General features: G+C 35.2%; 4 protein-coding genes across 4 annotated transcripts; all 4 read left to right on the top strand.

The window, feature by feature from the left end:
- Positions 1-5422: 5422 nt before the first annotated feature.
- On the top strand, positions 5423-8278 carry iyd (iodotyrosine deiodinase). The gene is made up of 5 exons (XM_065285197.2): positions 5423-5654; positions 6387-6587; positions 6736-6895; positions 7770-7926; positions 8053-8278. Exons 1-5 carry the CDS (start codon positions 5465-5467, stop codon positions 8233-8235), a joined length of 891 nt encoding a protein of 296 aa, XP_065141269.1. The 5' UTR covers positions 5423-5464; the 3' UTR covers positions 8236-8278.
- Positions 8279-9720: 1442 nt separating this feature from the next.
- sike1 (suppressor of IKBKE 1) lies at positions 9721-16072 on the top strand. Its single transcript, XM_065285198.2, has 5 exons — positions 9721-10153; positions 13506-13611; positions 13695-13837; positions 13986-14099; positions 15167-16072. Exons 1-5 carry the CDS (start codon positions 9995-9997, stop codon positions 15281-15283), a joined length of 639 nt encoding a protein of 212 aa, XP_065141270.1. The 5' UTR covers positions 9721-9994; the 3' UTR covers positions 15284-16072.
- A 1006-nt stretch (positions 16073-17078) lies between these two features.
- On the top strand, positions 17079-20344 carry micos10 (mitochondrial contact site and cristae organizing system subunit 10). The gene is made up of 4 exons (XM_065285200.2): positions 17079-17236; positions 17599-17646; positions 19321-19430; positions 19637-20344. The coding sequence occupies exons 1-4, from the start codon at positions 17173-17175 to the stop codon at positions 19643-19645; spliced, it is 231 nt and encodes a 76-aa protein (XP_065141272.1). The 5' UTR covers positions 17079-17172; the 3' UTR covers positions 19646-20344.
- Positions 20345-20792: 448 nt separating this feature from the next.
- htr6 (5-hydroxytryptamine (serotonin) receptor 6) lies at positions 20793-25607 on the top strand. Its single transcript, XM_065285201.2, has 3 exons — positions 20793-23057; positions 23461-23595; positions 23923-25607. The coding sequence occupies exons 1-3, from the start codon at positions 22125-22127 to the stop codon at positions 24280-24282; spliced, it is 1428 nt and encodes a 475-aa protein (XP_065141273.2). The 5' UTR covers positions 20793-22124; the 3' UTR covers positions 24283-25607.
- The last annotated feature ends 458 nt before the right edge of the window (positions 25608-26065 follow it).

Genomic DNA, 26065 nt, shown 5'->3' with positions numbered 1-26065 from the left:
AAATGGTTTGTCTTTCTTGAGTAAGAAATGCATTTATAATGAATGAGCTTCTCCATTCTTGTTTTGCTGCAGTCTTGCACGGCGAAGATAAACAGATGAGGGAGGAAACAGAAACGTTTTAATTAAATAAACGAGTCTAATTTTAAAGCTACCAAAGAGAAATGTCCCTATGTGGTTTTATGTAGAAAAATGGACTTCAGCTTGATTTTCACAGATTGGTTTACATATTTTTAATCAGATCAGAAACCGCCATAGACATTTTGGGACCACTATAGATAGACATCTGTCCCCACTAATAACCCATAACATTTCTATTTTAAAACTTCATTTATATGCATTTAATCGTGTATTATATTTGAAGGGATTTTCCCTCAGTGGCTAATAGGTTTGAGCGGTGAACCCAAATGTATGTTTACATCAGTTAATATTTAACTGACCCAGATCTGGAGAAACCCCGGGCCTAAGAGCTCTCCAGGAACACGCATGCAAGCACACAATCGTCACATGACCGAGCCGAGCCGTCTGCGTCTGCTGGGTATACGTGTACAGAAATTGATTTATTTCACTCCAGTAAACACAGTCTGTGCATTGCCTCTAGAGACATTGAAGTACTGTAAATCCTCCACCGTGATCAAAGTTACATCACGACAGCCATCACTACCATCAGCACCACATATGTTCACTACTACACATGTTACTACTATTAATAGAAAATGATTTTACTGGTTTCCGATACCTTCGCTATTACTATATTGCATATACTTATGTTTACTGTTATTTTCCCTACTACTGATTAAAACTATGCAAATTCTGATGGTTTCCACTATAAACACCACTATAAACCATTAGATGTTTACCATTAAAACCATTAGAAAAGATGTATTGTGTTTTTATTCCAGTAGGATTTAATGGTTCCATTGGTTCCTATCTGCACGATGACATCACACCAATATAACCCAATACATTACCAGTAGAGACCCACAGGGACAATTATAGTTTCCATTAAAACCAATACAATTCCTATTCCCGATTCCCATCTGATTTCCGCATGACTGATATCTTTCCGATACTTATTTGTTTGTCACTGTTTAACTCTTTCCCTGCCATTGACAAGATACCTCGTCAATTAAGAGAAAACATTTTCCTGCCAATGACACTTTCCTGGCAAGTTTTTACGATAATTTGTACTTCCGCTATTATCCACTAGATGGCGCTCTTACGCAATTTATAAAAAAACTGAAGCAAAAACGAATTTTATTAATTCGTGTATGTTTTGATAATCACTCTGAATATGATCTCTAAAAACATTATAAAGGTTATAAAAAGAAAACAAATTGTGGTTTTTTTCCTGTTTTGTTTGTTTGTATGTTTGATATATTTCTATATTTATAGAAGACAAGTTTCCTGGAAGGCATTTCTTTAAACTATGAGAATTTGTATTTTACGAGGTGGCTAATTCACATTAATTCATACAGCCACGTTTGTACATTTTGTACGATTGTCTTTCACCCCATGACGTTTGGGTTAGGGGCAGCAGGGGCGCTGTAAAGGGGGGGTAAACAATGACGATTCTCGGGGCCCACGAGTAAGAGGGGGCCCAGAGAAGCCCCCAAAATTGTGGTGCTAAAAAAATATTTAATAGTAAAAATTATTAACTTTAAATTATTCTATTTGCTGTTTCCTGGCATCAAAAAAAAAAATTTTTTGTTTAGAAAACACAAACGTCCGTGGGCCCCTTTCCCCCCTCTCAATTATCATAAAATGGTTCAGTCGGCCCAAATTGTATAATCCAGGCAACACAGCTTGACTTCACTTATAGTTTTAATGAAAATGCATGTAGTTTTAGGAAAAGTCAGGGAGCAGCAAGCCTTCATGATTTATTTAGACAAAGTTATTGACTATGCAAATTTCAAAACGGTCAATATTTGTTCTAGTGTTAAAGATAATTACCACACTGCAAAAAAATGATTTTCAAGAAAAAAATTCTTAGTAGTTTTGTCTTGTTTTCAGTAAAAATAAAGATGATTTTTCATGATGAGCAAAATGACCCAAGAAAATTAATCTAGTTTTTAGACCAAAAATATTAAATTTAAGTGATTTTGTGCACAAAACAAGCAAAAAAAATCTGCCAGTGGGGTAAGCATTTTTCTTAAACACTAAATTCAAGAAAAATTCAAGAAAAATTTGCTTACCCCATTAGGTCATTAGGTCTAAAGACTTATTTTCTTGGGTCGTTTTGCTCAAGAAAAACCATCTTAATTTAAGAATTTTTTGATATTTTACTAAAAACAAGAAAAAAATACGAAGAATTTTTTTTCTTGAAAATAGTTTTTTGCAATGCATAAGTTTAAATGTTGGTTAAAATGACTACTGGTGGCCGTTCTAGTGTTAAAAGTGCATGATAAGGGAAATCAATTTTCTCCCCATGTTAGGTCAAGAAAACGCTGGAGAAAATAACAATACACAGTTTTAGTTAAACGTCCAACACTGCAAAAATTGACTTTCTTACTTAGTATTTTTGTCTTGTTTTCAGTAGAAATATCTAAAAATTCTTAAATTAAGATGCTTTTTCTTGATGAGCAAAATGACCTAAGTAAATGAGTCTAGTTTTAAGACAAATTAATATACAATTTAAGTGAAATTGTCCTCAAAACAAGCAAAATGATCTGCCAATGGGGTGAAAAAAAATGGTGAAATAAGATTTCTTTTTTCTTAAACACTTAATTCAAGTAAAATTTTCTCACCCCATTGGTAGTCAAAATACCATAAAAGCGCATGATTTTATGTAAATTAATATGAAAAAAGTCTCAGCTGTGTTGGGGGCCCTGTCAAGATTCTTTTCATGGGGCCCAAAATCCTTAGCAGCGCCCCTGAGGGGCAGGGTTTCATTATTGTTTTTTGATAATAATCGTTCGTTTTTGTTTGATTCACCAAAAATCACAAAAAATGCTGGTGGGCAACTTTTAAAAAAATTCTGGTGGGGAATGAGTTAAAATACTTTATGTTACATATTAAAGAAAATGTATGCAATTATTTATAAACAAAGTGTAAAGATTTAGGGTTGTGTTTATTGTGTCTAGCAATGTGTGTGGCCAACCTGTGCTTGCATTCAAATGCAACTGGTTTGTCTTTCCAAAATGTCTACTGCGTGCCGTGATGTTTGTTGAGTTGGCTTGTAAAATTTGCATCTTGTATGGTTGAATTGTCGGCCACTGTCTTCAGCTTGAGGGATTTCAGAAGATCTGACGGCATTTCCTAGAGGGAAACAAAATGAGCAATAAGATCTGTTTCTGTGGTGCATTTCTGCAAGACATGAATAAAAGTCATGTGGCTGGTTGAGAAAAGGTGTACTATTTATTTTTTTTGTGAACAGACTTCTCGAAAACATTTGACATGCATTGAAGGATGAACCAAAGCTTGTGACTATGGAAAGCACATGTGATGTGTTTTTACCAGTTGAGATAATCTAAAGTCCAACAGACCTGGTGCAACAGATTCTTAAACTTAAATGTAGAATTGTCTTGCTTTTTACCAATTGTTTAAAATATCTGCACTTTTCAAACATTTTCTTAAAGTGTTAAATGTTATAACAAATTTAATTTGTAGCTTAACTCTTTCCCTCTCTCTTTGTCTTGTTGTACGTACAACGAAATACTGAGATAAGAAAGCATGAAATGGTTGTGAAGTTGATGTGTTACGCTGATATTGGTCTGGTCATAAATTTGTCTGCCTTTCAAACAGGACTGAGCATGACACACGCGTGTGTTATCTTCAGATTGAAATGTAATTATAATTATCACAGATGAGTTTTTGGAAATCTGCTAATCATCACAAGAGAAAATATGAATAAACTTTGGTGGAGTCAAGTAACGTAATCACCAGTGTATGGTTACCCATACTTAAAATGTGACATCTGCATTCAACCCATCCCAATAAGTAGTGAACACACACATACACACACACCTGGAGCAGCATCCGGGGAGCAATTGGGAACCGGTGCCTTGGTAACCTGATGCCCATGAGACTTGAACCTGCAACTCTTGGTTTACAGACACTATAGCCTCAAAATGATTCATTTTTCTATAATATCAGGTATTAAATTATATTTTAAAAATTTATTTAGACAAGGCTACTGCTGAACCTTTTTGCTGGCCTTCCTGTACGGTCTTTTAAACCATTTCAATTGGTTCAGAATGCAACATCTTCCAGGAGCCCAAAATGGCTCATGTTACGCCGCTCTTCATCTCTCTTCACTGGCTACCGATTGAAGCGCGTGTCAGGTATAAGGCAATACAAATTATACAGATAAAATGTTTATATGATAATAAACTGTAATGCATTTGTAAATGTAAGAGGCACTAAATCACATTCCCACTCATTTTCCTTTACTTCTCCCTGTTGGTGGAATGATCTTCCTATTGCAATCCGATCAGCCACATCTTTTGCAACATTTAAAAAACTATTTAAAACCCTTTTTTTTACATAGATATTGACCACAGTTCTAATTCTTCTGTCTTTTATTTATTTTTTTAAATAAAGCACTAACTATCTCTTTCTCTCTCAACAGGTATACTTTGGAATAGTGAAACCGCTTTGGATAAAATTGTCTGCTATTATCCGCAATTCTAAAGCCAAAAAATGGCAATGAAGTTTTTACCAAATTATTGCAAATCTAATAAATCGGTGACATTGAATTTAGCTGAAAATCTCACCTTTCTAAAAACAATCAGTTGTTTGTTGATGTTGAGCACCAAAGCAGATGTAAATGTGACAGTAGCATCCCAAATAAACAAACAACTGTTAGAGGCCCTTAATACCCGGTGACCCTCCATACACCCACAGAATCAACATCAACTCTATTCTAAATTTTAAGTAGGTTTTTTTGTGGTATTTTTGGGACAGTTTTTTGCCTTTATTAAACAGTGTGGTTAGGAGAGGACAGGAAAGTACAGGGAGGAGAGAGAATCGGGAATCGAACTCGGGTCGCCGAAAGTGCGAAAGCACCACATGTCAGAGCGCTGGCCAATACACCATCGGCTCCAACATTATTATTAGTCATATCAGAACAGACGTTTATGATGAGCCTAACAACAAATATTATGTGTGTACCTACACTACTTAATCATATTTTGGAGGAAATGTATACACAAAAGTATGCAAAACTCCTCTTGGAGGAGTCTAAACTATACATGGTTTTTATTGTAAAAAATATGTTCCAGTATTCTGTTCTGTTGTTGTATTTATAAGAAGCTTTGTATTAAAACAAGAATGTACCCATTGAAAATATATAAGTAAACGTGTGTGTGTGTGTGTGTGTGTGTGTGTGTGTGTGTGTGTGTGTGTGTGTGTGTGTGTGTGTGTATGTGTGTGTGTGTTTCTGAAACACTGTAAAACATTAACTGCAGAAATAAGTCCCTCCCCATTAGGTCAAATTTCAAACTCCTCCAGAAGACTCACATTAGTCATGTCGTTGTTCTCGTCTCTCACGCCAGTATTCGTGGCGGTTTTGTGTGTGATTATTGGTTTTATCTTCAAAAACTCCCAGAAGAAAGACAAGACCAAACCAAATGAGAACTCTTCGTACGGGGCAAAGGTGAGACCATGGGTGGACGAGGATCTGCAAGATGATACAGAAATCAACAGCAAAGAAAATGGTATTGTTCATTTCCACAATACACATACAACTGGATTCATATTACAGTAATACCATACTTCTTCTAAATTAACCTAAATGCCATTCCTGTGAATACTACTGTCCATATACTAGTGGTAGTCCACGGTATAATGCCAGCAAATGCACATAAAACTAATTTACAGTTTACTATAGTTTATAGCACTATATTGTTTCTATTTTATGCTTAGATCATTCATAAATTATTATATTTATACGCAAACTTTTTTAATTTAATCATATTACAATATCATACCAGGTTTTAAAACAACAGGATGCATACAATCGAAAACACATGAGCACTATAGAAAAAATGAAATTGCTGAGTCTCAGGTGGCTTTAAAATCATTATGGCTGCCTGCAATTCAAAAAGTTATGTTTCATTTTATGCAGTTTATTGCACAAAACTGTCGGATGCAGTAGAGTTTTAAGTTTGTTGTTTTTAGATAGCACAAGTCCATTCTGCTATCCTGTATGACTTTGATGCTCAAGAAGGCGGTCAAATGTAATGATGCAGAACTTTTGAAGAAATCTTAAATGTTTTTCAAAGTCAAGGCTGAAAGGTTGCAATGGCATATAGTCCAACAATTGTTTTGGATTACAGCCCACTTTTAAAAAAAATTTAATTGCAGTGGCTCATATCAAATTCAGCAATGTGATTAAGATGTGTGATTTTGTGTTTTGTTGAATGACTGAGTCTGTTACCTGTGCACAGAGGATGACAATGATTGGACAGAAAGTGAAAATGAAGACAATTTAACTCATATCCCATACACCCCACACCGATACGCCGCTGATGAGATGCTTGACCGCTCTGAAAAGTTCTACTCACTAATGAATCTCAGACGATCTGTCCGGTTCATCAGTCCAGAACCGGTACCCAGAGAAGTCATCAACAATGTAATACTTGCTGCAGGTAATGCAATAGACAGTTTTTTATTTAGTTTTTTAATAGATATGGTATAACTTTACAAATACAAGCTAAATTCAGCTTCCTTATTTCTGCAAATTCTTTTTAATATAAACTCCTCCACTTTTCAATGAATTACTGTGTGTTTGTGCAGGCACTGCTCCCAGTGGAGCTCATACTGAGCCGTGGACATTTGTGGTGGTGTCTGATGCAGATGTCAAACACAAGATCAGAGAGATTGTTGAGGAAGAAGAGGAGATCAACTACAAACAAAGGATGGGAGACAACTGGGTCCATGACCTGAAGAGACTTAGGTTAGATTGGATGTCTATGTACTGTTATGATAATAGTGCCCCCTTGTGGTTATTTTCTGTCATGACTGTTACATAAATAAAATTATAATAATGTTTATGAACATAAATATTATATATGATGATATTGATAAACATTGTTGACAAACATTGATAAACTATTTTAGCTGTCATTCTACTACCCTCCCTGGTTGGCTATTTTATCGGGTTACATTTATTTTTAAACTTTTTATTAAAGGCGGAGTCCATGATGTTTGAAATCCAATGTTGATATTTGAAATCACCTAAACAAACACGCCCCTACCCCAATAGAATCTGGACCTTCTGTTGATACACCAGCCCCACACATACGCAACCCGGCATTTGATTTGATTTGATTGGCTATAAGTGTGTTTTGGTAGTCGGCCCGTCTCCTTTTCCAAACCGTTTTTCAAACATCGTGGACTCCGCCTTTAAACAAAATAATTAGTGCTGGGCAAAGATTAATCGCGATTAATCGCATACAAAATAAAAGTGATTTTTTTGCATAATATATGTGCGTGTACTGTGTCTAATTATTGTGTATATTTAACCACACACACATTCATATATTCATTTCAGAATTGTTTTACTTATATATAATTTTTTTAAATTTATTTTTAATATAGAATATATTAAAATATAAATAAATATATATAAACATGTAAATGTTTTTTAAATACATACATGAATGTGTGTGTATTTATTTATACATAATAATTACACACAGCACATACTCATATATTATGCCAAAAATCACTTTTATTTTGTATGCGATTAATCGCGATTAATCTTTGCCCAGCACTAAAAATAATACAAGATATACATTATTAAATCACTGATCACACCTTTGTCATAGGACTAATTGGGTGAAGGAGTATTTGGACATTGCTCCATATCTGATTCTTATATTTAAGCAGACATATGGAGTTCTGCCCAATGGCAAGAAGAAAACTCACTATTATAATGAAATCAGTGTGTCTATCTCCTGTGGTATCCTATTGGCTGCTTTGCAGGTGAGGAAACAAAGCTACTTTAAAGCATACACACACACACAAAATAATTGTTTAATTGAAGAATTAAGTGGCGCTTTGGGAAATATACAGTATTTTAATGCACTTTTATTTTGTATTTTATGTTAGAATGTTGGACTGGTCACTGTGACAACTACTCCCCTAAACTGCGGCCCACAGCTCAGGACCCTCCTCCAGCGGCCAGCCAATGAGAAGCTTCTGATGTTACTTCCTGTTGGCTATCCTGCATCAGACGCCACAGTGCCTGACCTCAAACGCAAGGATCTTAATGATATTATGGTGTCTGTTTAATTCCTGTGTATTACCAAACTTACATAAAGTGTAACTTTATACACCTCTGACAATTTTTTATTTTTTTTTACAAAGCAATTTAAATGTAATGAAACCTTCAAATATTGGACCAAATTTTATATTTGAACACTTTATGTTGAACATTTTTTACTACACATCAGTACATTGTTTACAACTGCACAAACAGATGACAGGGCCTAAATTACCTACAATAAGTCTAGTTTTTAGACAAAAAAATATAAAATGTAAGCAATTTCTAGCAAAAATATCTGCCAATGGTTTAAGAAAAAATGTATTGAATTAAGTGTTTATAAAAAATGTTAACTTATTTCAAGATATTTTTTCTTACCCCATTGGCAGATTTTTTTTTTTTTGCTTGTTTTAAGCACTTATTTACAAGTTTATGTTTTTGGTCTAAAAACTAGACTTATTTTCCTACGTAATTTAAGAATGTTTAGATATTTTTACTGAAAACAAGACAAAAAAAAACTAAGTAAGAAAGTCAAAGAAAAAAAATCTTTGTATTTTTGTCTTGTTTTCAGTAAAATATCAAAAAATTCTTAAATTAAGATGCTTTTTCTTGATAAGCAAAACTACCTTGGGAAATAAGTATATATCTGCCAATGGGGTAAGCTAATTTTTCTTGAATTTTTCTTGAATTTAGTGTTTAAGAAAAATTTTCAAGATTTTTTTGCTTACCCCATTGGCAGTTTTTTTGCTTGTTTTATGCACAAAATTTAATTTGCACTTAAATTTGATATTTTTGGTCTAAAAACAGACTTATTTTCTTGGGTCATTTTGCTCATCAATAAAACGCATCTTAATTCCAGAATTTTTAGATATTTTTACTGAAAACAAGACAAAAATACCAATAATTTTTTTCTTGAAATTTTTTTTTGCAAAAATAATAATACTTAATAATACTAAATAATTACAAAATAATACTTTTTGTTAATGGAATGATAATGTTGTTTACTATAGCTAATATCTGCTCTGATCCACATAAAATTAAATAAATGATCTTGTTGTATAACACGTATAAGACAAAACTTTACAGATTGTTATTTTAGATGTGCTTTGTTTGTTTTTTATTTGTTTTAACAATTGTTATGTGGCAATGCACTTGTTTCCATAGTTTCAATATAAAAGCTTTCATTGTCTGACAAATATCTCTTTTAGATCTCAACCAATATTATTGCTACAACCACGTTTTAGCGCACATGCCAAAATGTAGGTTTTGAATGCATATATCGTCTGTACGAGAATTTTGTCATTTTGTGTTTTGGACCTTATTAGTTTATAACATATTTATACTAAAAGGAAAAAGTTTCATTTTAATTTCACGGCGACTTTAAAGATATAACTTATAAAAATTAATAATATCAAAAAACACATAAATATAAAACATAAAATATTAACATAAATAAAACATCATCATAATTTACACAAATTAAACCAAATAGTTTTTTAAAACGCATTTAAAAAACTTTTATTTTGAACTCACAGCCGTTATTTTGAAACTCCACTTCCTGCAACGTTCTCAACGCTTGACGTAACCAGTACAGGAAGTTCTCATTACTTGACAGATAGTTGACTTTCTATCGAATTTCTTTCTTACACACCGGTCATTTTCGCTTTATCTGATACCGAGTAATAAATATGTAATATATCGCGACTTTTCCATTTATCTTTCCACGCATCGCGCTAACTATAGTTAAATGCAGTGTTGTTTGGTGTTCATCGGTTAGTAAGTGAAGAGATGTCGTGCACACTGGAGAAGGTGTTGGGCGACGCTCGCACGCTACTGGATCGGCTGAAAGAACACGACACGGCCGCGGAGACCCTGATCGAGCAGTCGAGCGCTCTCAGTCAGAAGGTCCACAGCATGAAAGTGGTGGGAAATGCTCTCCCTGACAAGGCATGATATCAAATCTCATACTCACACACTGACCACTAAGAATAAATGCTATTTGCAGAGGTGGAAGTAACGAATTACAACTACTCACGTTACTGTAATTAAGTAGTTTTTTCGTGTACTTGTACTTTTATGAGTACATTTTTAAGTCTGTAATTTCCCTTGTACTTAAGTACAAATTAAGGTCAGTAATGTACTTCGCTACTTTGAAAATCACATTCGTTACTAAGTACTTGTAGAATTTGAATCAAATTAATATTCAAATCTTTGACAGCATTTGGATATCCAATAGAAATAATTGATCGTGGGCGGGCCAATAAAAACCCTTGTATTTGAACCGGAAAAAAGCCCGGTCTCTGGAGAGCAATTCAATCGATCCTCGTGCGTCCTTCACTGTGACGTTGTATTTAGTGTTTTAATGTCAAAGAACTTTGGCGTTATGGACGCTGAATTAATTAAAAATTCAGAAGAAATACCGGATGATGAGTGCCCATGGCCGCACCTGGGAGTTGTTCAAACAGAGGAAGGAAAGGAGACAGCGTGTAAATGTAATGCAAACTTTGTTTGCCATCTGCAGTGATTTCTGCTTACAATACTTCAGCCTCTAATCTCAAAAAGCACATTATGGTAAGAAGACTTATAACCATATTTATTTAATCGTTTTCGTTTTTAATGTTGGGTAGACCTCACGATAATTTGCCTGAAAACATCACTTGAAACTTGTAGGTATGTGACAAAATGACGTAATACGCACGAGCGCTTTGTTCCCACGGCTGTGTTCCTAGCAGGTATTCAGCGCCAGACGCGTTGTTGACTTAGGAAATCTGTCATATCTTTGCTTTGTGAATACCTCTAAAGCCCATATACTAGTGACATAAATTACTTCCTCACGTTGATTCTCACGTTCGAATTTCCAAGATTGCTGTTGTAAGAAGAAAGTTATAAGCGAAGCAAAATTTCTCTCGTGTTTGGCATTGAAATCCTCTATGAAGGCGAGTATTTTTTTGTTTCAAACCAAATACTTTTTATAGAATATACATTTAACTTGAATTAGGTGAAGTTTGGGATTGATTGTAACATTCGCATGTGCTTTTTTAAGATCCGCAAGTGACGTTGTTGTCAAAAGCAGAATCGCCCGTTCAATCATTTTGGCTTCCAAAAATTCTCCGTTTTCATTAATCCGTGCATTATTTTTTAAAGTAATCATACAGAACGAAGGATTAGAATCTCTAGATTACATTATTGGCATAATTTTGTCAAACATATAAATAAATACATGCATGCAACATGCATGCATTTATTGAATTATTATTAATGATAAATAACATAATCATCAATTAATGTATTAATAATATCTGACCATTTAAATTGCTCGCCAGCATTATTATTCAATTAAGAAATATTAAAGAAACAATGAAATGTTTCTTTAATATATAAAAATACAGCTTTTATTTGAGAGGGCTTTGATTTCATATGGAAAGATATGCGTGGATTGATGCTCTCGGTTTCATTAATTAGTGGTTAATCAAAAATAATAACATTTATATATATATCTTTTAAAAAGATGTCATCTTAATCTTGGGCTTTTAATTACATACAATGTGGTGTTTGAATTATGCAAATAGACCAAGAAATGAGAAAGTTATGATATTTTAAAGTGTTTGGTCAAGCGGAAGTTTTTCATAGTTTTATAGTTTTAATTGGGTACAAAAATGCCCCCTAATTTTCGAGTTAAAAAATTCCATATCTTTCTTAATAATTATCCGATTTTAATAATTTAAAAACCATTTTAAAGTTCTTTTTATTATCTATCATATGGTTATAATTATATATGTATTTATATTTTTTGTCACATACCTAAAACATGAGCTTCAGTTACCTAGGTGAGGAGCACGTAGACCGTAAAAAAAGATTTAACATTGTAAAATGGCGCTCAAAGTTAAATTTCATGTCATTGTCAACATTGTATTATTCATATTGAATCAGTGTTTTAAGCTTATAATAATAAACAGTCTAATAAGGACTCTTTTTATCAAATTCGTCTGTTGCCGCGTCCCACTGGCGTAGCAGTGTAACTGCACTGACAGCCTGTCTAAATTACACATATGTCAGTGCTAAATCATAAATGCTGATAACTTTTGAAATATTGTAGTGTACTTTTGGAAAGCTTTCTTGTCCAATAATATTTTTAACTCTTTTCCCCGCCATTGACGAGTTATCTTGTCAATTAAGAAAAAAAACATTTGCATAAAACGTGTTTCTGAAGAATTTATGTTAATGTGCAATACCGCGATTGTCCACTAGATAGCGGACTTACCCAATTTATGGATAAACTGAAGCCAAAACGTTATTTACTAATTTTATGTGTTATATTCGTTCTGAATCTGATCTCTAACTAAATTCCTTCACAAAAATGCAATTGTTTCAGCTTTTTGCTAAAAAAATGTGTATTTGTAAAGAATAACACCAATATTTAAGAGTTTATAAGCAGGGAAAAAAATAGGATGGAACGGTTTTTCACTTTTTTTATTGTTTGTTTGAAAGTAGAGGGTCTGTTCTTTCATTTGATATATATATTTTTAGAAAAAAATTTCCTGGAAGGCATTTTGTAAAACTTTTGTGAAAATCATAAAAAATGCTGGCGGGCAACTTTTCGAAAAATGGCTGGCGGGGAATGAGTTAATGTAAAAAAATCTGTTTTTAAATAAAATAACCCAACAAGCTTATTTATATTGTATCATAATTCATTAATAATAATAACATTAGACCATTTTTATAACTTGATAAAAATTATATGAAGAAACAATATGAAATAATATAGCTGCTGTTAAAATCATTTAACATTCTTTAAACAGACAAAATTCCTGTACTATGTGTTTATTCGTATAAAACACAAATTGCCTGTTTTTAATCCATTCATATCTCTGATTTCATTCAATGGATTTAATATTTATTCAATAAATATAACCGGCTAAAAAGTAATTTGTACTTGAGTAGTTTTTAAGAGGGGTACTTTGTACTTTTACTTAAGTACATTTTTAACACCAGTACTTTTACTTGTAATTGAGTATTTTTTTAGCAACTACTTGTACTTGTACTTGAGTACAAATTTTCAGTACTCTTTCCACCTCTGGCTATTTGTATGTGGAATATGAGACATACACTGTGGAAAAGCACTGTGCTGGCAACGCAAATGTCATGGGTTCATTCCCTTGAATGCAGTGTATGTCATTTTGGATTATAACATCTGCTTAATGAGCAAATATTGTATGTCCCTTATGTGTGCCTGCCAACTAATAACTATTAATCAAGTAATCCTAACATGATGTATGATTTATATTGGTGCTGTCTTTAGTACATGGAGGAGAGCATGCAGTATCAGGAGCTATCCAGATACAAACCTCATGTTCTGCTGACCCAGGAGAACACTCAAATCAAAGATCTCCAGCAGGAGAACCGAGGCAAGATCTTTGACCTAAACATCCCTCATTTTGAACTAAAGTGAGGTTTTTAATATCTAAATAACCCTCGTTTCTCTCCACAGAACTGTGTGTCTCCCTGGAAGAGCATCAGTATGCTCTGGAGTTAATCATGGGCCGATACCGGAAACAGATGCTTCAGATGATGATGGAGAAGAAAGAGCTGGATACCCGACCTGTGCTCACCCTTCACCAGGATCATGCCAAGGTGCTAAACTTTGCAAATGACCCTAAATGTGATTGTTTTGCTACAAAAAATCATGCAGATGTCGGCCACCTATCTCCATGTATCTGAGAAATGAAACGTCTGTCTTAAAACAATTGCCATAGTATGTATTTTTAAATAACTTTTTCAGGAGGTTCAAAGCCAGCTGGAGCGCATCTGTGAAATGGGTCAAGTTATGCGTCGAGCTGTACAGATGGATGACCAACGTTTCTGCTCGGTTAAAGAGAGACTGGCACAGCTTGAAGTAATGCTTTTTTGTCAAATGAAAAATGATTGAATGGTTTGGGTTGTTAATATAATTGAGGAGTTCAGATGCAAAACCCTCTAAGTGCATCTAACGTGTTTTCTAGTAAATGAGCATTTCTATCAGGATTTTATGTTAAGGTTAAATAATTTCACTTACACTTACTTGGGTTATTAGTGAGTAATCGAAAATGCCTTATTTTCACAAATGTCACTTTAGTCTTTCACTGCAAAACCCTCTTAGTGCATGTAAGCTTTTTGACAGAAACCTCCCCTTTTTTGGACAAAACTAGAGTTGCAAAATCACTAAAGATGCAACTGGAAACATGTAAAAAAAGAGGAAACTGAGGCACACATTAGGGGGCGCTGTGATTCACATCACCCCCACAGTCAGGTTGTATTCAGGTTTAAATACTCACAAGGGACACAAGTTTGAATGCGAGTCATTTCATATGATGTTGTTCATCCAATTCATCTTTTCCGTGCACTTAGAGGACATTGCTGAAAAATCATTTAGTGGTTTCTGCCAACAAAACTGTATTTCTGACTTGCCAGGATTAAGCAGATTTGAAGCAAAAGTATTTAATGAATGTATAATACATGCCGAGAGCATTTGGTTAATACTATTATAATTTTTTTTTGACGGAGGTGACATTTAGCAGCTTCTGCATCCAAGCTCCTCAATTACTTAAAAACTGCAATACAAACAATAATAAAGGGACATTCCACTTTTTTTTAATATGCTAATTTTACAGCTCCTCTAGAGTTAAACATTAGATTTGTACAGTTTTGGAATCCATTCAGCCCATCTCCATGTCTGGCGGTACCACTGTAAGCATAGCTTAGCATTATCCATTGAATCTGATTAGACCATTAGCATCGCACGTTTAAAAATAACCAAAGAGTTTTGATATTTTTTCTATTTAAAACTTGACAGACCCGGAGATCGGCTGAATGAATTCCAAAACTGTAAAAATCTAATGTTTAACTCTAGGGGAGCTTAGATACACCTCTAATTGTGTTCATTTTGGTAAACGGTTATATTTTTGACACATTTTTTGTTGACAGATTGAAAACAAGGAGCTTCGGGGTCTACTGTCGATTAGTAACACTTCTGTGAGGCCACAGAGAGAGGAGAAAAACCCACCTGAAACGGCTAGACCCAAGACCCCCGAGTCCAATTAGAGGAAATGTTATTTATTTTATATGGCAGTTTGTATATTTCTACAGTATGTCAGGTGTCATCTGTTTCAGCTGTGGTTCAGCTCCCTGCTGTCCAACGGTGCACTTTGGATGTTTATTATAAATATTTAAGCTTTTGTTCAGGAAACGGTTTTCACTTCTTGAATGTCACTTATAGACTTTTACATTAGACAAATGTATATTATAGGTAGAAAAATGCCTCTTATTTTGATTTTACATTTTGATTTTAAACAGATTCATAGGTTTAGGAGGTTTGTAGATATTTTTGTTTTGAGACTGTTTTAAGTAGAACATGTTTTAGGATTAAATATGTCCTGAAATAAATCTGTATATGTGAATACGTATTGTTGACAGACCTAACTAACCTCAGCATAGTATGAGTATGAATGTGGTAAGTTTTAGCAGTTTTATTGCATCTTTAAACAATGTGATGTGATAAACATCTTGTTACACAGATAAAATGCCTGCAGTTTAGAATCCTCTCACGGGTTCCTCTTGATATTTGCCTCGGTCCTTTTATTGTAAATTGGTGTAATTTCATCTCAGGAAAGCAGTCATGTGTTGCATCACAGTCGCTGTATGCATCACAGTTCTTATTTTGTATCACTAAATATGTAAAATAAAATAGAAATATTAAAGTTAAAATGTGCTGTTAAAAATTTTCATTATAAGTGGATAATCACGCTTTTAGTAGACACTACCAAAGTGACTTGACAACATAAAAGAACAACCATGAAGGCATTCATCATCAAGTTACAAATTTTAACAACTGCTCAAGAAGACCATACCTGTTGAAAGTAAAGCTTTTTTTTAAGGAAAGTTAGTATTTATTTAACACATTCTGTCAATGAAAGAGATGATGAGTTTTTAACTGTCTGAAAATTATTACATTATCAAACCATGTTATTTTGCACATAATGAATATTCGTGAAAGTATTTTATTGATCATGCTTTGGAAAAAAGCGACTGCCAAATGTGTAAATGTAAATTTATGATACAGATTTTTTTTATTTGGATATTAATTTATATAACAAACTATGTAAACATTGTAACATTATATGCTAGTCAACATTTGAAGTGGATCAAAACCTTTCATAAAAGTTATCTTAATACCAATACCCAATACCTTTTCTTGTCTTAGATACTTTTTTGATCCACTTTAAACGTTGACTAGTGTATAGCATACAGTATATGACGTCTGATAAATGCATACTCATAGGTGGACAGTACTTAAGTATTTTAGTTACATTTTCTAAGCATGAGAAAAAGTTTACTTTAGTACAAGGCATAGAATCATACTGTTTATTCCTTTATAATGCATATTAATTAATTTAATACCCAGTTACAATAAAATTTTATGTTTTCATACTTTTTTCTTAAGTAAAAGTAAGAAAATAATAAAGGTTTAATGTACTTAAATATTAAATGTAAAAACACTTATGAAATGGAGTACTTATTATGATATTATGCTTTTGAAAGTATGTTTTTTCAAAAAAAACACTGATAAAATATGAATACTGATAGACAAAATACTTTACTGCTGTCCACTTCATTTCCAACTAATAGTCCGAAATTAAGCCTTTGATAAAACATAATAAATGTATATATGCATATATATTTACATTTATCAGACACTATTCAAACATATATTATATTTACACGTAGAACACCATTAAATCTCACTGAAATAAGACCCAAAATACATTACAATTTGTATTGATGCAGTGTTTCCGCCAGTCCAGCAGGTGGCGCTCTCATCTTGTGTCTGCATACTCTTCCACTGCCAGTGAAGTACTGTATGACAGCAGCACACTACTACCGCCTTCAAAGCAAAGTCATTTAGACCTCTTCTACTGTCATCGGCTTTAAACATGTCTGAGAAAGAGATCGGCCAAAAATGGGACCGCTGCCTCGCAGACTGCGCTGTTAAACTCGGTAAAACTCTTCTTCATCTGTCTTTATTATCTTTACACGTTGTCTATGTAGGGCGCTCAGGTCACTGAAAAGACGCTCAAAACACAGTGAGCTACCTAACTGATCTCCATTTCTGGGTAGCATTGTTACTGGTACAGTACCAAAAAACACTTTTTAAATAGTTCAACATAACATTGCGATGTATAGAAAGTTAAATGATTACGGTAGTCGCCCTAGTGTTGTGTGTCAGAATTAGTGTTAATGAACATGAGGTTTGTTGTAAGCAAGTTTTGTTATATAACGTTAGGAATAATTGAGTTGGTAATGGCATCTATCCCAATTTACGTGAATACACCCTAACTTGTTTTTATTTTCTCCTATAGGCACTGGTTTGGGAATAGGAATCGTGTTCTCGGTTGTATTCTTCAAGCGTAAGTACTTTACTGAGCCTGATTTATCACTGCAAGTGTTTGTACACTTATAAGATGACATAAAATGACAGCATCATTCATCAGTGTGACATTTTGTACTTCACTGGTTCTCAAACTTTTCAACCCATTAGTGAGATCTCCGATCAAACCAGACTCTTCAGATCACTTCCTCTTCAAACATAACATCAAGTGCATGCCTTTGTATCATTATTTTATGATTGTGACGAGTTCAATAAATATGAACATGCCAAATATGAACATGTTACATTTGTATGTTTAGGGAGAGGAAAGGACAACTCTTACCTGCTTTAGCAGTCTGCAAGCTTCAACACTACGATGCTTCGTGCACTTTAACAACGTCACGTGCTTTTTTCTCATATGTTGTTCAGGCTTCAATCTGTCTCACTGCTGCTGCTGAGCATCTCAAATCACACTTCGGCTTTAATAGAGACAGTAAAGTCATAACCTAATAGGATAATCTGAATGGTTCCGCTATATGGCTGCTTTTTAGTCGACACACGGAGTTTGGTTACTGAGGTTACAAAATAGGTGCTGATAACTTTATCCTTATCGATGTCAGTATCGGTCCTTATGATGTCTTGTGGCTGTAATTGTGACAAAATGTTTGTTTAAATATTTTTTTATTTGCAGTAGTTTTAATTCTGTATTACTGAGAAGGTAAATGGCGCGAGGCCATCTGAAGCGCTTAAATTCTAACGTGAGCACGCACGAGCTTGTTACGCACGCACGCACAAATTAAGAGTGTCATAAAAATGATACTTTTTATTATTTATGATAAATTGTTTATATTTATGATATATAATTTGTACATTTAATAAATAGTTATGAAAATATATACAATCTGCTTTTTTAATAATACATTTTAAATAACATATTAAAGTTTATCACGTGTCACATGTGGGTGTTGTAATTGTTCCTCAGTTTGAGAACCAGTGCTGTACTCCAACTAAAACTATTGTAAACTTTTATTAATTGGTATATATTTGGTATAAATGCAGTTTGTTTGACATATATTTATAATGTGCTAATGCATGTTTGTAGCTGGTCCTCAACACACAAACACTTGACTAATCAACAACCTTGAAGGGGACATTTCACAAGACTTTTTGAAGATGTAAAATTAATCTTTGGTGTCTCCAGAGTACGTATGTTAAGTTTTAGCTCAAAATACCATATAGATCATTTATTATAGCATGGTAAAATTGCCACTTTGTAGGTGTGAGCAAAAATGTGCCGGTTTGGGGTGTGTCTTTTAAAATGCAAATGAGCTGATCTCTGCACTAAATGGCAGTGCTGTGGTTGGATAGTGCAGATTAAGAGGCTGTATTATCCCCTTCTGACATCACAAGGGGAGCCAAATTTCAATGACCTATTTTTAAATGTGCTTGCAGACAGTGGTTTACCAAAACTAAGTTACTGGGTTGATCTTTTTCACATTTTCAAGGTTGGTAGAAGCACTGGGGACCCAATTATAGAACTTAAACATGGACAGATTTTCAAGATTTGTCTTTAAACATACTTTACTACAAAATTTTACATCTGTATTAGCCTGTGTACTAACCTTGCTTAGTTCGAATTGCAAATGTAACCCCAAAAATTTCTGGTTTGTCAATTACTGTGCATTTACTCATGAGCTTTGAACTCTTTCCACAGGCCGGACTTTTCCTATTATATTCGGCACAGGACTTGGTCTTGGCATGGCATATTCAAACTGTCAGAATGAATTCAGATCTCATTATATGCTGCACAGTAGCATTGCTAAGGTAAGTTGTTTTATAAAAATGACATCTCTGTCCTAGCACACAGCTCATGTCTGTCTGTAAGGAGAAACAGATCCCTCACTTTTTATGTGCTGTTAATGTACTTTTGCATGTGTGTATATTGATTTAGATTTATTACATGCACATCACGTCATTTGATGAAAGTGTTGAAATGTTTCAGATATTGATTGCTTTTTCTTTTCTTTCAGGAGCAGTAGCAATGCATTAAAATATGGATTCTCTCATCAGCTTTGCTTTAATTATCCGACCGGCTGCTTTCTACATTATATCCATGTTCTTGACTTGTACTGTTATTTAATAAAACGATAAAGGATATTAAGTTAAACATTTGCTAATGATTATTTGAATGCAGTTATTTTCAAGCAATGGCTCCCGTTTGTTATTATGCAAACCACAAACCTGTGTTCATTAGACGCTCAATGACAGCAGCCCACGCTGTCATCTGGCTTTTGATCCAAGCATTGATGATTTTCAGAAACCATGCCAAACTACTAGTGCACTTGTTTGTTTGTTTGTTTATTTTCAAACCAAAAAGTCTGCACAAATCTGCAATGTTGGCATGGTGACCATTTTCCCCTACTGAAGTAAAAGCAGGTTTGATTTGATTTGACTCTTGATGTTTTTGACCATAATTGCACTTGTTTTGTACTGTTGCTTACAAACGTAAACTTGAGAATTCTGAACGTAGAAACCATGCATTCGTGACTTGATATGGGAATAAAAATGCTCTTTTAGAAAAGGTTACAGACATGGTGGCTTTAATGCAGATAAGCTGCATATATAAATGTATCGTCATTTGCTTCTATATAAATATTTACACAATTGCATAACTCTTTGGGGTCCGTGATATCTGCTTTTCTTTTGTCTTGGAATAAAGCAAAACCTTTCAATCTCAATTTGTTCGAAATTTAATGAATCAAGGATATTGTCTAGACAAAGTTTTAGAGGCAGTTTGCCGGACAGGGTTTAGATTAATCCAGGACTAGGACTATTTACACTGCAAAAAAATTATTTTCAAGAAAAAAAAATTCAGTAAAAATAAATAAAAATTCTTAAATGAAGATGCTTTTTCTTGATGAGCAAAACAACCCAAGAAAATAAGTCTAGTTTTCAGACCAAAAATATCACATTTAAGTGATTTTGTGCATTAAACAAGCAAAAAATCTGCCAATGGGGTAAGCAAAAAAAATCTTGAAAATTTTTCTTAAACACTAAATTCAAGAAAAATTAGCTTATCCCATTGGCAGATTTTTTATTTTTTTTGCTTGTTTAATGCACAAAATCACCTAAATTTGATATTTTTGGTCTAAAAACTACACTTATTTTTTTGGGTTTTGGGATTTGCTCATCAAGAAAAAGCATCTTAATTTGAGAATTTATAGATATTTTTACTAAAAACAAGACAAAAATACTAAGAATTTTTTTCTAGAAAATAATATTTTGCAGTGTAAGTAGTTTTTTTTTTTTTTTTTGCAAACAAACCTTACAAAAAAACTATACTGTGGTGTGCATCTTGAGACAAAACAATGGCACTGATATATGTTAAGATATTTTAGTACAAGGTGTTATCAGTAAATGTTTAAATTATAGTAGCTCAAACATGCATTTTAGTCCGGAAAAATGCCCCTTAAAGAAATATGTCAGGTTAAATTAAATTTATTGACAGTGCTTTATCAGAAAATATTTTTTGTACCTTAATTTATATTAAATAAAAATAAGATGTATTTTAAAGTGGCAATCCATGGGGGCTGAGCAATTTTTAAATAATAAAAAGGAATTGTACAATAAAGAATTCAATCTATATTTCACTAACCATTACATAAGAGTCTCTGTTTTAATGATTGACCTCTGGTTAAAAAAAAGAAAAAGAAATGGTAAAAGACAAAAGAAATAAGGTCACGTAATTAAGTTTGTTCAATTTGTTTAAAAAAAATTAAATCCACATTTTTTTAAATATATTGTCTCATACAAATTTACATAAGCCTTTGTTAATTGACATTCTTAAATAATGATTGGCTGTGAATGTGCATTAAGAGTTGCACTAAGAGCAAAATCCTCAGACACGCTTAATGCCCTGCTGCCGAGCTCGGATCCCGCAGGCACCCTGAAGTGGACGATACAGGGATTAGGAGGGCAAGGAAAACAGCGAAGACGCCAACACGGTTACCTCTAGTGCACTCGTCCGCTCACTTTCACTCAATTACAGCAACACAATCACCGGAATAAAGCGAGGCTCATAAAAATGCATGGAAGGCAAACAGAAATCCACCTCAATGGGAAGAACGAAACCCAGATTAGTTTGGTTTTTAATTCACCCGTCTAAAAATATACCTCCTCTCGCAGCGCTCCCTTTCTGCACAGACACTCTTGTACCGAAGCCCACCTCTTAGTTGCCCTCCCCCTAAGAGTGTCATGATGACACGCAGCTTTGAAATACTCTGACGGGCACAGGATTGCTCATCCTGGTGCTAAAGCTTGGATGAAGCCAGACTATTGACAAGGAAATGTGTCATTTCGTTGCTCCGCTCATCTCACGTTAACAAATGGACTGAATATCATCCTTGCGCTGATGAGGCGATGAAGTAAACCTTGGCAGGAGAAAATGGAACAGATTACTGTAAACGGGACTTTTTTCCGGCACCCAAAATAGTTTCAGTGACACACAGATGTAGTTGGATGTGTGTTCAATTCAACTCTCCGACGATGAGTGGATCGGATCTCCCTCGAGTTGAAGCAGCATCAGGTGCAGATCTCAGCATCCATGGGAGCTTCAACGACAGCGGTACTATCGGTGAGGTCTGGAGCATCAGTGGCAGCGGTCCGTGGCTCCTCGCCGTCATGCTGTTCCTCATCATTTTGGTGACAGCTTGTGGGAACATTTTGTTGATTGCCCTCGTGTTTGCCCACCGGTCACTACGCTGCACCTCCAATTGCTTCCTGGTGTCCTTGTTCTTGTCAGACTTGATGGTGGCTCTGGTGGTGATGCCCCCTGCCATGCTCAACGTGTTGTGTGGGACCTGGGTGCTGGCGCCCGGCTTTTGCCCCGTCTGGCTCTGTTTCGACGTGATGTGCTGCAGCGCTTCCATCCTCAACTTGTGCGTTATCAGTCTGGACCGCTACCTCCTCATCATCTCTCCGCTACGATACAAACAGCACATGACCCCGCCCCGTGCCTTGCTTCTCGTGGGTGGGGCTTGGGGTTTGGCAGCCCTGACTTCTTTCCTGCCAATCAAGATGGACTGGCACAACTTGGGTCGTACCGAACACGATTCTGCCAACCACACGGCCTTTAGGTCGAGCTCCTCGTCGTACTTTCAGCTTTCCACTTCGGGAACGCCGTCCACGCAGTGCCGTCTGCGAGTGACTCTTCCCTTCGCCCTTGTGGCGACCTTTCTCACCTTCTTCTTGCCCTCCACAGCCATCTGTTTCACCTACTGCCGAATCTTGTTGGCGGCCAGAAGACAGGCACGACAGGTGGAGGCTCTTACTCAACCTCAGTACCCACACCACTCACCTGGCCAACCGTCACGTCCTCCTTCTCCCGGTCACGTAGTCCAGGACGGAGATGAATACAGCCATCAAGATCCACCGGTACTGCGACACGCTCCGGTGAGATGGTGGTAACTGCTTAAAAGAAAGATTGTGAATAGATGCAAATGAAAATTTGGTGCATGCATGTTTGTGAATTCTAAAACTTGCCCCAAACTCGCAGCAAAATCTTAACAAATTGAAAACGTAGCTGAAAAGGAAAAGATTAGATTTTAAAGGATGGCACAGATAGTAATAAAAGACCAGATGAGGGTGCCGGAGTGCAATAAACCATTTGAAGATGAAGAGGGGGGAATGGGTAAAACTATTCAGTCGAACAGAAAAGACCTTTTGAAGTACTGTGACTGTCAAGAGCTTTCATTTCGAGAGGAAAAGACAAATGATTACTGCGGTCCAAGGTAACACAACTACCCTTCTCTCGGCAGTGAAATTTCATTTTCATGTCTTTGTCTGTTTCTATCAGTTGTCGGTGAATAGCGAGCGCAGACTGGCACACCGGCAAAGAAAGCGAGCTCTGAAAGCCAGTCTAACGCTGGGAGTGCTCCTGGGTCTCTTCTTTAGCGCCTGGCTTCCCTTTTTTATCACCAACATGGCACAGGTCAGTGTATGAAACACGAAACATTGGCATACATGTTGAACATTAACTGCAAGTTAATTGAAAAAGATGATTTATTCTTGCTCTCAAACCCATTCCCCATCTGTGTCCATCGCTCAAATTTTGAGATTCTGGGCAAGTCTATCTCTCGAGCCCTCCTTCACACACAATATGGTGTGTGAATAGCACTCCATCTCTTTCTCCTACTCTCCGTTTTATAATTTGTGGCATCTCAACCTCCTCTTCCGTCCAGCTAGACATCTCTGACCTTTTACACCCGTTCTCTGTATCGATGTTGTGATCTAACATTTTTCTTTTCTGTGCATTCAGGCGGTATGCGAGTGCGTGCCACCCTCGCTTTTCGATGCCATCACCTGGCTGGGATACTGTAACAGCACCATGAACCCGATTATATACCCTCTATTCATGAGGGACTTCAAGAGGGCACTGGCGCGACTTCTACCCTGTTGCTCTTCCTCGCACGCCCCACGTAGGCCATCGCCGCCGCTTTCCCTTTCTCTGCGCAACTCAGGGGACCCGCAGCTGCCTTCGGAAACCCCTTCGCTCGTGTCTGATCCGCCGCAGCCGCCAGCGACGGCTACGGATGCCGTTAACCTACTCGAGGCAGAACAAGCCGGGATTGATCTGCCTCTTCTGCTGCCCAACCAGGTCGATACGTTGGACGATTGATACCGCACAATAAGAACGGGATGAGAAGATACGTGACGGATAATTATAGACTTGTCAACAAAAAATGTGCTAAAACATAATGTGCTGAAAAAAATCAATGGGACGAGTGTTAGGATTTTTTTATGGACTGAATTCAGGGAGGCTGTACGTCTAAAACAGATTCAACTCTCCTCCTGCTTCATTCATTACCATAACAACCAAAACAACAGATGTATAAGGCAGACGAGAGCGAAAGGAATCTCACTAATACCTCACACTATGTCAAGTGGGTTGTCTGTGGATCTTCATGTCTTAATTAAACAACAAACCACTCTTAATGAAGAGGGTAATGGTATATACAAATCACAGAGTAGTTTATCACAACAAGCTTTAAAAAAAGCATAAAAATTGATATTAATATAAGATTAAATTAAAAACAATTCCAGATATTTATTAAAAAGTTGCACTTGCTTTAAAAAGCTGTGACCCTGGACCACAAAACCATAAGTAGCACAGGTATATTCAAAGCAAAAGCCAAAAATACATCGTATGGGTCAAAATTAAACAGTGGCAGCGGTGACTTTATTTCTCGAGGGCGCACAATGCAAAATTTAGCCCGCCATGTGTGTCATTTTAAAATATGTGTTCGGCACGTCATGTAAAGTTATGTGCATCACGTGTCTTGTCAAAATACGTGTCTGCTGCAGACGCTTCGAAGGGATTTATGATCAAAGAAACCTCACGTGAGCGTCTCTTTTATCTTAAACCCTTTCTATGCGTGCAGCAGGCATTTACTTTGACAGGACGCATGATGCACATGCTTCACATGATGCAACAAACACATATTGACATGACGAGCCACACACAACACTTCAAAAACACATATAAACACATATAAGTCACCGACCGCCACTGGTTAAAAGATCAATCGCATACAAAATAAAAGTTTGTTTTTGCATAATATATGTTTGTGCACTGTATGTAATTATTTTGTATATATATATAAATACACACACACACACGCATGCATGCATGCATGTATTTAAGAAACATTTACTTTTTTTTTGAGTAAAGATCATGTTTCATGAAGATAATTTCCTACTGTAAATATATCAACACTTTATTTTTGCGAGTGGATGCAAGTGGTAAGGACTTCATTTGGAAAACTTTAAAGACGATTTTCTCAATATGTTGATTTTTTGCACCCTCGGATTTGCAAATAGTTGTATCTCAGCCAAATATTGTCTGATCCTAACCATACCAATCTTATACAGCCGTAAAAAATAAGAGACTACTTCAAAATTATTTTCAGTTTTTCTAGATATACTATTTATAAGTAAAATAAATTTAAAAAATTCATTCTGCCAACTACCGACAACATTTCTGCCAAGTTCCTAATAAAAATAATGTTTTATTTGGATTTTTTTACTGAAAATTAAAATGGGGAAAACATGATCTAAATAACAAAAAAGATGCAGTGTTTTCTGATCTTGAATACTGCAGAGATCAAATTATTTTTTTTAAATAACAAAATGATAATGTTTTTAAATGTATTTTAGGAAAATTTCAGAAATATACATTTTATGTAATAACCCTGATTTTTAATCACATCTTCAATGTGACTTTGTATCCACTCAGTCTTTTACATTGCTGTTTGGGAGACTTTATGTCGCTCATGAGGTTTGCTTTTGTTAAAATTCAACAGACACTGGACAGAAATGGACGTAATATATGAGGAAATTATGATTAAAGGCAAAACTGGAGTGGTCTCTTAATTTTTTCTGTGCTGTATATTCAGCTTTCA

The sequence above is a fragment of the Paramisgurnus dabryanus genome, chromosome 21 (assembly GCF_030506205.2).
Source record: "Paramisgurnus dabryanus chromosome 21, PD_genome_1.1, whole genome shotgun sequence".
NCBI classification, from domain to species: Eukaryota; Metazoa; Chordata; class Actinopteri; order Cypriniformes; family Cobitidae; genus Paramisgurnus; species Paramisgurnus dabryanus.
Note: the sequence above shows the minus strand (reverse complement) of the source record. Positions and strands in the feature narration are given on the sequence as shown.